Source organism: Thermobia domestica, chromosome 5 (assembly GCF_964235325.1).
Source record: "Thermobia domestica chromosome 5, izTheDome1.hap1.1, whole genome shotgun sequence".
In the NCBI taxonomy this organism is placed as follows: Eukaryota; Metazoa; Arthropoda; class Insecta; order Zygentoma; family Lepismatidae; genus Thermobia; species Thermobia domestica.
This window is the reverse complement of record NC_137458.1, coordinates 231,076,557-231,091,857: the sequence shown is the minus strand read 5'-3', so window position 1 is coordinate 231,091,857 and position 15,301 is coordinate 231,076,557. Positions and strand designations below refer to the sequence as shown.

The 15,301-nt window shown below is 36.0% G+C and overlaps 1 protein-coding gene across 2 annotated transcripts in view; it reads right to left on the bottom strand.

Annotated features, from left to right (window-relative positions):
* The window catches only part of LOC145684790 (serine protease 44-like), a 111,832-nt gene that overhangs the window by 71,570 nt on the left and 24,961 nt on the right, over positions 1–15,301 (bottom strand). The window contains exon 2 of one of the 2 annotated variants that reach the window (XM_081757160.1): positions 12,549–12,584. The exons of the other annotated variant lie outside the window; for it this stretch is intronic. Within the exon in view, the coding sequence (XP_081613286.1) occupies positions 12,549–12,584 (36 nt within the window). The remainder of the gene's footprint in view (positions 1–12,548; positions 12,585–15,301) is intronic. 2 annotated transcript variants of the gene reach the window in all.

Sequence of the window (15,301 nt, the reverse complement as noted above, 5' to 3'; positions counted from 1 at the left end):
TTTAGCCTAATTTTTGGGACAAGTTTAGGAATTTCAATATAAAATACACTGATATTGAGTTTGGACCCCTCCCGAAATAAACTCCTGCGTACGCCACTGCACACACACGCTCATACACACACACAAATGGGCACCTCTTGAAAATTGTCTCGTCGGCAGCGTACATATTTATAAGATACGTGGAAAAGTGCCCCTTTCGATTTAATAGTTTTAGTTGTGGGTCCGGTTGGAATGAAATGTCGTATACAATAGAGTCAAGCTTATTTTCAATCACTTATGCTATAAAAATAAACTTTCGAAGAAGGAAAAAGTGAGAGAAAAACTTGCAGGGAATCGAACCCAGGTCTTTTACACAGTAGGTTCACGTCTTTCCCCTACACTACTTAATTCCTTATATTTGGTACTTGCTACTTACTGCGCACATAATACTGGTACGTAGCGGGCCCGCGCCTGTGGAATTATATACCTCTATAATCGGAAACACACTTAATTGTTTGCATACTTCCACAAAACATACAAACACCAAATTTTGCATACTTGTTCGTCATGGGATGTGAGTAATGGGAAAATTCCGATATCACGAAAAAGGCGACATTTTCCATGTAAATGAAGTGTCGAAATTTTTCGTCGTTTCGAAATGCTGGTTTTTAGAGTAGTTCCGCACACCATAGAAACGTCATATTTTGTCAAGCAGTGAAGCTAGGAACATAGTTTATGATAGAAAAAAGAGCATTAAAATTCGTTTTCGTTTCGCGGCGCAAATCGAAAAAATGTGAAATTTGTAATGGCTGTATGTAGGACGTTGAAATTTCGAGGTGATGTTTATTCTGATGCGTAGTTTGCGAATCCGCCCTTAAACTTGAAAAAAATAGTCATGTTCGGTGTAAGAAAGTGCTAGGAATGTTATAAGGGGGCGTCTAATTCTACACAACTTGTAGATATGGTGGAATCACGAAATTGCGTTCAAGTGTGTAGATTACAGGGCATGTGAGGGGAAAAATCCGACATGTTGGAAAAGTCGCCATCTTCGATTCAAAATGGCGGCTCAAAAATTTGTAACCATGAAAATTGTAAGTTGTGCTCTTGGTAGGTAAGCCAGGTTTCGCTATGTTATTAAGGACGTAGTTCAGTTTCAGTGAAGAAACAAATCATTGGAGAAGTCGCCATCTTGAATGCAAAATTGCCATATTTTTGAATTGCCTTCATTTGGACTCTTATGTGGTATATTGAGGAGAATAAAACAAATAGAATTCAACGTAGTAAGTTAGCTCCGCACTAAAGTGTCTGCTTTCTGAGTAGCAGGTCTGGGTTCGATTCCCCGCCGAACCTTGTTTTATCTAACGTTTTTTTTCTTATCACGTTGCTTCGTTTTATCAAAATAGTTTCTGTTGGCATTGCGTGAACAAAATATTTTCGTTATTACAGACATAGACGAAAAGAATATATTTATACACTAACTATTGGTATCGTCTCGAAACTAGGCAGTATGTTTGTGTAAAGTTTCGAGACGATACTGAAGTATTTAAAATCAAACATATGCAGCTTTGGAAATGGAGCATCACCAGTGTCTCTATCGGAAGCAATGTTCGGGGAGAAGTATTACCCCGGGGGCACTGCTGATAACATTCTATTTGTTACTGTATTATAAACGTATTATTTTGATCTCGCCAGGGGCGCTCTGAGGAGGCAGTGTCCCCCAAAAAGAGTCTGAAAGAAACATTGGGCCTTATTTTCAGGATATAGTGTCCATACAAGACAACAATACAATTGTCTCGCGACAACAGTGTCTACTTCAAACCGGAAACGATTGCAAAATATCTCTCTCCCCTTTTATGTCCCTCGTTAAGATACATGCGAATACCAAATTTGAAGTGAATAGCACAAAGGGAAAGTATAAAATATTAATTTTAAGGAAATACGCACACACACAGGGACGTACGCAGGGGGTGGGTCCTTGAGGTCCGGACCACCCCGAAATTACAACTTTTGTGTAAATTTAGCCTAATTTTTGGGACAAGTTTAGGAATTTCAATATAAAATACACTGATATTGAGTTTGGACCCCTCCCGAAATAAATTCCTGCGTACGTCACTGCACACACACGCTCATACACACATACACACACACAAATGGGCACCTTTTGAAAATTGTCTCGTCGGCAGCGTACATATTTATAAGATACGTGGAAAAGTGCCCATTTCGATTTAATAGTTTTAGTTGTGGGTCCGGTTGGAATGAAATGCCATATACAATAGAGTCAAGCTTATTTTCAATCACCTATGCTATAAAAATAAACTTTCGAAGAAGGAAAAAGTGAGAGAAAATCTTGCAGGGAATCGAACCCAGGTCTTCTACACAGTAGGCTCACGTCTTTCCCCTACACTACTCAATTCCTTATATTTGGTATTTCCTACTTACTGCGCACATAGTACTGGTACGTAGCGGGCCCGCGCCTGTGGAATTACACCTCTAAAATCGGAATAGTAATCGTGTTATATATGTGTTTTTAGGATGATTAAGGAAATGATGTCTTCTTATTTCATTGTAATAGGAAATTAGAAAGACACGATTCTAGTACAATGTTCTACTACAGTGTAGAAAGTTATGTTGTTTAAGTTGCTATAAACAAATTTTTTAAAAGCCTCCAATAATATTCATATTCTACATTACCTAGTAAATAAACGTCTTCATTGAAAATATAAGAGGAAAGATACAGGAAGACTGTATGTAATTGTCCAGTATAAATAAACATTTCAACAAGTCCTGCTGCCCAGTTATTACTTTTGTACCAAAGAACAGCATTATAATACAGTGTACTACGTTACTGTGCAAGAACTGGTGTTCAATCAAATGTTATGAACTAATGTTTAAAAAGCCTTAACAAAATTCATATTTGTAAATTACGAACACATTTAGTCTTCATAAAAATACAAGACGAGAGATACAGGTAGACTGCAAGAAATTGTCTAGTAAATATGAAATATTTCAAAAAGTCTTGCTGCAGGTAATATGTACTACTATGCCGAAGGATTCAATTATAAGGGACTTTCTATATTACAGTGAAAAAGTAGTGTTCTCTCAAATGTTACCAACAAATGTTTGAAAAGCCTCCAACAATAATCATATTTGTAAATCACCTACAAATTGTAGTCTTCATTGAAAATACATGAATAAATATACAGGGAGACTGCAAGAATTTGTGCAGTATATATGAAACTTTTCAAGAAATCTTGTTGAGGTAATATGTACAACTATGCCCAAGGTTTCCATTATAATCCACTGTACTACTTTATAATACAAAAGTAGTGTTCACTCAAATGCTATGAAAAAAAAATTAAACAATCTCCAACAATATTCATATTTGTAAATTATCTAGTAAATTGTAGTCTTCATTGCAAATACAAGAATAAATGTGCAGGAAGCCTGAAATATTTTCCCACCCTTATATCACAGATATGAATTACTTTTCCTGCAGGTAATATGTACAATTAACTTCAAGGACACTATTATAATACATTGTACTAAATTACACTGCAAAACATAATATTAAAAAAATGCTACGAATAAATATTTGAAAGGTTGCAAAAATCACATTTGTAAACAGTGAGTGTTTTCGCAAAATGCAAGGTTTAATAGGTAGGCTATTGGAAGACAGTGTCCGCTGTTTATGTTTGAGAAAATAAATTCTGTTATTGTCTCTAACATGTATAGGTGTGCGCAAAGTGTACATAATAAGCCATGCACATGATTGCCAGAGTAGAAGTAGTAATAGAGTTCTTTCTAATAAATTGTGTGCTTGTTTTTCAAAGTTACATGGAAGGAATAATACCGGTTGAATTGAAGTATGTGTTCGTAACAGGTGTCTGCTGTAAAGGGAAATGAATTCCTGAAGGAATAGTTTTCTAGAACATGACACCTCATGGCAAAGGCCTGACCGGGGGTCTGGGGGCGGAGCCCCCAGCGAGCTTTAGCGAGTTATATACCTCTATAATCGGAAACACACTTAATTGTTTGCATACTTCCACAAAACATACAAACACCAAATTTTGCATACTTGTTCGTCATGGGATCTGAGTAATGGGAAAATTCCGATCTCACGAAAAAGGCGACATTTTCCATGTAAATGAAGTGTCGAAATTTTTCGTCGTTTCGAAATGCTGGTTTTTAGAGTAGTTCCGCACACCATAGAAACGTCATATTTTGTCAGGCAATGAAGCTAGGAACATAGTTTATGATAGAAAAAAGAGCATTAAAATTCGTTTTCATTTCGCGGCGCAAATCGAAAAAATGTGAAATTTGTAATGGCTGTATGTAGGACGTTGAATTTTCGAGGTGATGTTTATTCTGATGCGTAGTTTGCGAATCCGCCCTTAAACTTGAAAAAAATAGTCATGTTCGGTGTAAGAAAGTGCTAGGAATGTTATAAGGGAGCGTCTAATTCTACACAACTTGTAGATATGGTGGAATCACGAAATTGCGTTCAAGTGTGTAGATTACAGGTCATGTGAGGGGAAAAATCCGACATGTTGGAAAAGTCGCCATCTTCGATTCAAAATGGCGGCTCAAAAATTTGTAACCATGAAAATTGTAAGTTGTGCTCTTGGTAGGTAAGCCAGGTTTCGCTATGTTATTAAGGACGTAGTTCAGTTTCAGTGAAGAAACAAATCATTGGAGAAGTCGACATCTTGAATGCAAAATTGCCATATTTTTGAATTGCCTTCATTTGGACTCTTATGTGGTATATTGAGGGGAATAAAACAAATAGAATTCAACGTAGTAAGTTAGCTTCGCACTAAAGTGTCTGCTTTCTGAGTAGCAGGTCTGGGTTCGATTCCCCGCCGAACCTTGTTTTATCTAACGTTTTTTTTCTTATCACGTTGCTTCGTTTCATCAAAATAGTTTCTGTTGGCATTGCGTGAACAAAATATTTTCGTTATTACAGACATAGACGAAAAGAATATATTTATACGCTAACTGTTGAGATGGTCTCGAAGCTAGGCAGTATGTTCGTGTAAAGTTTCGAAACGATACTGAAGTATTTAAAATCAAACATATGTAGCTTTGGAAATGGAGCATCGCCAGTGTCTCTATCGGAAGCAATGTTTGGTGGAGGGGAGTATCACCCCGTGGTCACTGCTGATAACATTCTATTGGTTATTGTATTATGAACGTATTATTTTGAACTCGCCAGGGGCGCTCTGAGGAGGCAGTGTCCCCCAAAAAGAGTCTGAAAGAAACATTGGGCATCATTTTCACGATATAGTGTCCATACAAGACAACAATACATTTTGTTTCGCGACAACAGTGTCTGCTTGAAACCGGAAACGATTGCAAAATATCTCTCTCCTCTTTTATGTTCCTTGCTAAGATATATGCGTATACCAAATTTGAAGTGAATATCACAAATGGAAAGTATAAAATATTAATTTTAAGGAAATACACACACACACAGGGACGTACGCAGGGGGTGGGTCCTGGGGGTCCGGACCACTCCCGAAATTTCAACTTTTGAGTAAATTTAGCCTAATTTTTGGGACAAGTTTAGGAATTTCAATATAAAATACACTGATATTGAGTTTGGCCCCTCCCGAAATAAATTCCTGCGTACGCTACTGCGCACACACGCTCATACACGCACACACACACACACACAAATGGGCACCTTTTGAAAATTGTCTCGTCGGCAGCGTACATAATTTTAATATATAAGATACGTGGAAAAGTGCCCCTTTCGATTTAATAGTTTTAGTTGCGGGTCCGGTTGGAATGAAATGCCGTATATAATAAAGGCAAGCTTATTTTCAATCACCTATGCTATAAAAATAAACTTTCAAAGAAAGAAAAAGTGAGAGAAAAACTCGTTGGGATTCGAACCCAGGTCTTTTGGACAGTAGGATTAAGTCCTTCCCCTACACTACTCAATTCCTTAGATTTTGGACTTCCTACTTACTGTTCACATAGTACTGGTACGTAGCGGGCCCGCATGTGTGGAATTATATACCTCTATAATCGGAAACACACTTAATTGTTTGCATACTTCCACAAAACATACAAACACCAAATTTTGCATACTTGTTCGTCATGGGATGTGAGTAATGGGAAAATTCCGATATCACGAAAAAGGCGACATTTTCCATGTAAATGAAGTGTCGAAATTTTTCGTCGTTTCGAAATGCTGGTTTTTAGAGTAGTTCCGCACACCATAGAAACGTCATATTTTGTCAGGCAGTGAAGCTAAAAACATAGTTTATGATAGAAAAAAGAGCATTAAAATTCGTTTTCGTTTCGCGGCGCAAATCGAAAAAATGTGAAATTTGTAATGGCTGTATGTAGGACGTTGAAATTTAGAGGTGATGTTTATTCTGATGCGTAGTTTGCGAATCCGCCCCTAGACTTGAAAAAAATAGTCATGTTCGGTGTAAGAAAGTGCTAGGAATGTTATAAGGGGGCGTCTAATTCTACACAACTTGTAGATATGGTGGAATCACGAAATTGTATTCAAGTGTGTAGATTACAGGGCATGTGAGGGGAAAAATCCGACATGTTGGAAAAGTCGCCATCTTCGATTCAAAATGGCGGCTCAAAAATTTGTAACCATGAAAATTGTAAGTTGTGCTCTTGGTAGGTAAGCCAGGTTTCGCTATGTTATTAAGGACGTAGTTCAGTTTCAGTGAAGAAACAAATCATTGGAGAAGTCGCCATCTTGAATGCAAAATTGCCATATTTTTGAATTGCCTTCATTTGGACTCTTATGTGGTTTATTGAGAAGAATAAAACAAATAGAATTCAACGTAGTAAGTTAGCTCCGCGGTAAAGTGACTGCTTTGTGAGTAGCAGGTCTGGGTTCGATTCCCCGCCGAACCTTGTTTTATCTAACGTTTTTTTTTCTTATCACGTTGCTTCGTTTTATGAAAATTGTTTCTGTTGGCATTGCGTGAACAAAATATTTTCGTTATTACAGACATAGACGAAAAGAATATATTTATACACTAACTGTTGATATCGTCTCGAAACTAGGCAGTATGTTTGTGTAAAGTTTCGAGACGATACTGAAGTATTTAAAATCAAACATATGCAGCTTTGGAAATGGAGCATCACCAGTGTCTCTATCGGAAGCAATGTTCGGGGGGAAGTATTACCCCGGGGGCACTGCTGATAACATTATATTTGTTACTGTATTATAAACGTATTATTTTGATCTCGCCAGGGGCGCTCTGAGGAGGCAGTGTCCCCCAAAAAGAGTCTGAAAGAAACATTGGGCCTTATTTTCAGGATATAGTGTCCATACAAGACAACAATACATTTTGTCTCGCGACAACAGTGTCTACTTCAAACCGGAAACGATTGCAAAATATCTCTCTCCCCTTTTATGTCCCTCGTTAAGATACATGCGAATACCAAATTTGAAGTGAATAGCACAAAGGGAAAGTATAAAATATTAATTTTAAGGAAATACGCACACACACAGGGACGTACGCAGGGGGTGGGTCCTTTAGGTCCGGACAACCCCCGAAATTACAACTTTTGTGTAAATTTAGCCTAATTTTTGGGACAAGTTTAGGAATTTCAATATAAAATACACTGATATTGAGTTTGGACCCCTCCCGAAATAAACTCCTGCGTACGCCACTGCACACACACGCTCATACACACACACAAATGGGCACCTCTTGAAAATTGTCTCGTCGGCAGCGTACATATTTATAAGATACGTGGAAAAGTGCCCCTTTCGATTTAATAGTTTTAGTTGTGGGTCCGGTTGGAATGAAATGTCGTATACAATAGAGTCAAGCTTATTTTCAATCACTTATGCTATAAAAATAAACTTTCGAAGAAGGAAAAAGTGAGAGAAAAACTTGCAGGGAATCGAACCCAGGTCTTTTACACAGTAGGTTCACGTCTTTCCCCTACACTACTTAATTCCTTATATTTGGTACTTGCTACTTACTGCGCACATAATACTGGTACGTAGCGGGCCCGCGCCTGTGGAATTATATACCTCTATAATCGGAAACACACTTAATTGTTTGCATACTTCCACAAAACATACAAACACCAAATTTTGCATACTTGTTCGTCATGGGATGTGAGTAATGGGAAAATTCCGATATCACGAAAAAGGCGACATTTTCCATGTAAATGAAGTGTCGAAATTTTTCGTCGTTTCGAAATGCTGGTTTTTAGAGTAGTTCCGCACACCATAGAAACGTCATATTTTGTCAGGCAGTGAAGCTAGGAACATAGTTTATGATAGAAAAAAGAGCATTAAAATTCGTTTTCGTTTCGCGGCGCAAATCGAAAAAATGTGAAATTTGTAATGGCTGTATGTAGGACGTTGAAATTTCGAGGTGATGTTTATTCTGATGCGTAGTTTGCGAATCCGCCCTTAAACTTGAAAAAAATAGTCATGTTCGGTGGAAGAAAGTGCTAGGAATGTTATAAGGGGGCGTCTAATTCTACACAACTTGTAGATATGGTGGAATCACGAAATTGCGTTCAAGTGTGTAGATTACAGGGCATGTGAGGGGAAAAATCCGACATGTTGGAAAAGTCGCCATCTTCGATTCAAAATGGCGGCTCAAAAATTTGTAACCATGAAAATTGTAAGTTGTGCTCTTGGTAGGTAAGCCAGGTTTCGCTATGTTATTAAGGACGTAGTTCAGTTTCAGTGAAGAAACAAATCATTGGAGAAGTCGCCATCTTGAATGCAAAATTGCCATATTTTTGAATTGCCTTCATTTGGACTCTTATGTGGTATATTGAGGAGAATAAAACAAATAGAATTCAACGTAGTAAGTTAGCTCCGCACTAAAGTGTCTGCTTTCTGAGTAGCAGGTCTGGGTTCGATTCCCCGCCGAACCTTGTTTTATCTAACGTTTTTTTTCTTATCACGTTGCTTCGTTTTATCAAAATAGTTTCTGTTGGCATTGCGTGAACAAAATATTTTCGTTATTACAGACATAGACGAAAAGAATATATTTATACACTAACTATTGGTATCGTCTCGAAACTAGGCAGTATGTTTGTGTAAAGTTTCGAGACGATACTGAAGTATTTAAAATCAAACATATGCAGCTTTGGAAATGGAGCATCACCAGTGTCTCTATCGGAAGCAATGTTCGGGGAGAAGTATTACCCCGGGGGCACTGCTGATAACATTCTATTTGTTACTGTATTATAAACGTATTATTTTGATCTCGCCAGGGGCGCTCTGAGGAGGCAGTGTCCCCCAAAAAGAGTCTGAAAGAAACATTGGGCCTTATTTTCAGGATATAGTGTCCATACAAGACAACAATACATTTTGTCTCGCGACAACAGTGTCTACTTCAAACCGGAAACGATTGCAAAATATCTCTTTCCCCTTTTATGTCCCTCGTTAAGATACATGCGAATACCAAATTTGAAGTGAATAGCACAAAGGGAAAGTATAAAATATTAATTTTAAGGAAATACGCACACACACAGGGACGTACGCAGGGGGTGGGTCCTTGAGGTCCGGACCACCCCGAAATTACAACTTTTGTGTAAATTTAGCCTAATTTTTGGGACAAGTTTAGGAATTTCAATATAAAATACACTGATATTGAGTTTGGACCCCTCCCGAAATAAATTCCTGCGTACGTCACTGCACACACACGCTCATACACACATACACAAATGGGCACCTCATGAAAATTGTCTCGTCGGCAGCGTACATATTTATAAGATACGTGGAAAAGTGCCCATTTCGATTTAATAGTTTTAGTTGTGGGTCCGGTTGGAATGAATGCCATATACAATAGAGTCAAGCTTATTTTCAATCACCTATGCTATAAAAATAAACTTTCGAAGAAGGAAAAAGTGAGAGAAAAACTTGCAGGGAATCGAACCCAGGTCTTCTACACAGTAGGCTCACGTCTTTCCCCTACACTACTCAATTCCTTATATTTGGTATTTCCTACTTACTGCGCACATAATACTGGTACGTAGCGGGCCCGCGCCTGTGGAATTACACCTCTAAAATCGGAATAGTAATCGTGTTATATATGTGTTTTTAGGATGATTAAGGAAATGATGTCTTCTTATTTCATTGTAATAGGAAATTAGAAAGACACGATTCTAGTACAATGTTCTACTACAGTGTAGAAAGTTATGTTGTTTAAGTTGCTATAAACAAATTTTTTAAAAGCCTCCAATAATATTCATATTCTACATTACCTAGTAAATAAACGTCTTCATTGAAAATATAAGAGGAAAGATACAGGAAGACTGTATGTAATTGTCCAGTATAAATAAACATTTCAACAAGTCCTGCTGCCCAGTTATTACTTTTGTACCAAAGAACAGCATTATAATACAGTGTACTACGTTACTGTGCAAGAACTGGTGTTCAATCAAATGTTATGAACTAATGTTTAAAAAGCCTTAACAAAATTCATATTTGTAAATTACGAACACATTTAGTCTTCATAAAAATACAAGACGAGAGATACAGGTAGACTGCAAGAAATTGTCTAGTAAATATGAAATATTTCAAAAAGTCTTGCTGCAGGTAATATGTACTACTATGCCGAAGGATTCAATTATAAGGGACTTTCTATATTACAGTGAAAAAGTAGTGTTCTCTCAAATGTTACCAACAAATGTTTGAAAAACCTCCAACAATAATCATATTTGTAAATCACCTACAAATTGTAGTCTTCATTGAAAATACATGAATAAATATACAGGGAGACTGCAAGAATTTGTGCAGTATATATGAAACTTTTCAAGAAATCTTGTTGAGGTAATATGTACAACTATGCCCAAGGTTTCCATTATAATCCACTGTACTACTTTATAATACAAAAGTAGTGTTCACTCAAATGCTATGAAAAAAAAATTAAACAATCTCCAACAATATTCATATTTGTAAATTATCTAGTAAATTGTAGTCTTCATTGCAAATACAAGAATAAATGTGCAGGAAGCCTGAAATATTTTCCCACCCTTATATCACAGATATGAATTACTTTTCCTGCAGGTAATATGTACAATTAACTTCAAGGACACTATTATAATACATTGTACTAAATTACACTGCAAAACATAATATTAAAAAAATGCTACGAATAAATATTTGAAAGGTTGCAAAAGTCACATTTGTAAACAGTGAGTGTTTTCGCAAAATGCAAGGTTTAATAGGTAGGCTATTGGAAGACAGTGTCCGCTGTTTATGTTTGAGAAAATAAATTCTGTTATTGTCTCTAACATGTATAGGTGTGCGCAAAGTGTACATAATAAGCCATGCACATGATTGCCAGAGTAGAAGTAGTAATAGAGTTCTTTCTAATAAATTGTGTGCTTGTTTTTCAAAGTTACATGGAAGGAATAATACCGGTTGAATTGAAGTATGTGTTCGTAACAGGTGTCTGCTGTAAAGGGAAATGAATTCCTGAAGGAATAGTTTTCTAGAACATGACACCTCATGGCAAAGGCCTGACCGGGGGTCTGGGGGCGGAGCCCCCAGCGAGCTTTAGCGAGTCTTAATATAATAGCAAACAAAGATAAGATCATGATGCGAAATTCCAGGTACTGAAAATTGATCGAAATGAAGAATTATATCAATGTCAATAGTTGCAATTAATTAGAGCAGTGAATCTGAGGTAGTAGTATGATACGTAGCTCTGAACGGGCAGATAAAAAAAAGTAATGATGTAGTAACTTCATGGAAGGTTTCTATTTCACGTTTAGAGGACACTAAATCAAAGCTCATGTTTCCAAATATCAGACTATTCATATAAAGCGGTGAGATATGAAAAATATTTTCTTGGAAATTTTTGAGTGATGCTCCCGGTGGGTGGTAGACACAAGACAAAAGTATTTTTTGTTCTCAATACATATTTCAAGTATGAAACACTCAGATTCGAAGCTATAATGACCAACTGATTGACAAAGAATTTTTGCGTCACTGTCATTTCGCAGAAAGATTGCAACTCCAACACCACCTTTGTTGTTATATGTGTGACAACATGGTCCATATACCAAGTTTCGTCTCAGTACATACCATTGTAAACATTACTTTCCTTTCAACATGTTCACATACTGAAAAATATGCATCTATTGTCTGAAACAAAGAACATCACATACCAATTTGTATGTTTCCGTGACTAATGGCTGAACAGCGTTATGACGTTTCATGCGTATGATAATTGTTAGGTAGCAATGAAGAGCGTTTCAAGAATGCTATTATTATAAACGCTGGTGCTAGACAATTAATCAGAGAAATGATATGGTTACTGTTGGACATTTTGTTTTCTAAAACGTAATTACTGCATTGACGAGTACTCTGAAGAAAAATCAATGCAAGAGGTGCTATTGGTAATGGAGAAAATAAACATAAAATGGTTCTAGATACTATTATTATGGTTTTATAGATTTTATTATTATTATTATTATTATTATTATTATTATTATTATTATTATTATTATTATTATTATTATTATTATTATTATTATTATTAAGGTTATAATTTTAGTAAGCTGCTTTAAGTTTGATTTACAAATTTAAAATTAATTCATTAGTTTACCTTTATGCGAGGAACTGTATTCTCGAAAGTATCAGGCTGTAAGAACAAGTTAGTATGTTTTAATAATATTAAATCAAACATTTAAAATAGGATATTTAGAAATTATGGTTATTCGATTTTAGTAGTACACAACAATAAATTAATGATATTTTTATTAGAAATACATCAATTTACATGTTAATGTCTGAAGTAATAGTCTTAATAAGTAATTTATTTAATTTCATATTAAAAGACAAAGTAATCTCCCAATTTTACTGTATTACGTTAATCTTATTATATGCTAATTTATTTTCAAGTGTTCCCCTTTTAAAGGGTGTTCGGATTTCTGTTCCATTTTAAGAAGCATCCCCAATGAAAAGAAGCGGTGAGAAACTGTTCATATTCTGCAATTGATGTGGAAACTGAGGAAAGGCGACTTAATATGACAGTATTAGATGTCCAATGTGTACTGCTTCTGGCTTGATTTCAGGTATGCTTTTCCAATAAATTTTCAAAATGAGAGAGTTTGAACTGAACTGTATGCAGATATACATTCAATGAACGTAACTTTGTTGAGTAAGTACTGCATCGCCTACAATTCACGTTCGAAAACATTATTATTATTAAAATGCTAATTAATTTTGGTTTTAGGTTAGTATAGTAGTAGTAAATAGTAAATGATAGTACACCAAAATTGGTTTTCCGATATATTAATATTCATAATCAGAATGATCAACAACTTCTAACCCGATCGTAACATTGTTTTGTTTATAGCTAACTAGATGCGGCCGTACAAGTGCAGCAGGTTACTCAAACCTAATGCAGTAACTAATACATCTAGTAACCAGCATGTTCATTCTAATCATACATGTTTAATATTCCTGTTATGTTGTACACATACACAGAAAAATAACTTTCGTCTTTATAATTATGACAACGAAACAGGTACTTTTAACGAAATTATTTAGAGTTACCTAATTCTCATACATATGCGCAGTTAACTGAAAGAAAATTAGAATGAACTAACGGCAAGTATTAGAATACGGCACGAAAATGCAGAGTAGGATGCAATTGCAAGGGATGTTTGACAGGGATGGTAATATTTCCCTACGTTGTTTAATATAAAGGGTTGATGTACTGTTTATCTTTATACATTCTTTTAATGTTTATTGAGGAGTTTGATGTAATAAGGGCATAAGCGAGTTTACGCCCTTTCTGTAACAAACGCATTTACGGTTTTTGCCATGCTTGTTTAGCCTTCTGGTAACATTTCAATTCAATATCGGAATAAAATGCTGCATATCACATTGTTTTTATATAAGAAAGAAAACATTATTTAAATTTTGAACATCGTTTTTCTCCAACTGCATGTTTCAGACTTACGCCCATATTTTTCAAACTCCTGAATTCATAAATACAAAAGCGCTGGAAGTTTATACCATGAAAATATCAACAGAGGAGCATTGTTGGGCACACATTGCAGTACCAGAAGATTAAAAACCAACGCAAGATAAAATTGTATTGTTTCAAAGGGCACTACGTCAGGTTATGACACATTTCAAATTTACATTTTAAACTAAAACATACAATACCATGCTTATTGCTCCGTGTTACAAACTAAAGACGCTACAGAATCACAAATATCTAGAATTTGGAGATTTCCATAATACTGATGCTGCAAGTGCAGCGGATGTGGCAATCACATATAAAGTACTGCATTGTCGAATACTATGATCGTTGTATAATGTATTCGGAATTAATAAGAACAATATTTGAAAATAATGAAAATTTGACTTCTTTAAAGAAGCAGAAAAAAACTTCTTAGATGAAGTTAATATCCAATCATATAGATGGTTTTCAATAAAGATTCATAATACTGTTTACAGCAATTGATTATCTCAAAACCGTTCCAGAGATGCCAAAAAATAGAGTAAAGATTGATATATTGCTTAGAATGGCACATTGTTTGACCTTTCTAAACGATGTTTTGTTTTTCTTCACTTCTATAATATTACCGGTATTAAAGTCGCTTTTTCTACTTGCAATTACGATAACTTCTAGCAATTACATAATTTTAGACCATGTTTCAAACTTCATCATTGTATACCATGGTATATTCAAAATACGTCATACCATGATCGTAGTATTTTAAGCTACATTACTTTGGATATGTACGAGGTATAGCAATTAAATAACGAGACTGGTGTCATAAATGTGATGTATTGCAAAGAAAGTTACAATTGACTGTTATCCCATTCAATATACTCCCCTCCCCTATCTATACACTGCTGCATACGTTCCTTCCATTGTTCAAAGCAATGCTGTAGGCCATCAGATGTTACACTGTTCAACAACTCTGCTGTTTTTCGTTTCACCTCTTCCACAGACTGAAAATGTGTTCCCTTCAATGCACTTTTCTGTTTTGAGAATAGGTAAAAGTCGAGGGACTACGGAGAATTGTTGAGAACAGGAATGCGCTAGGCGGCTGAAAACTGCTTCGCAGAAAGGACATTATGGGTAGGCGCATTGTCTTTGTGGAGGATGCATGCACCGTTATTCCACAAATCCGGTCTCTTCTTCCTTATTCTTCCCCTCACCTTGACAAGGAATTCTTTGTAGTAGGTGTGATTCACCGTTTGACCCTGAGGCACCCATTCAGTCATGATGATACTCCTGATATCGAAAAAATAATGAGAATTGGCTTTTCTCATTCTTGGCGATGTGGGGGCCTTCCCATGCATGGATTGACGCTTAGTCTCGGAGTCATATTGGAA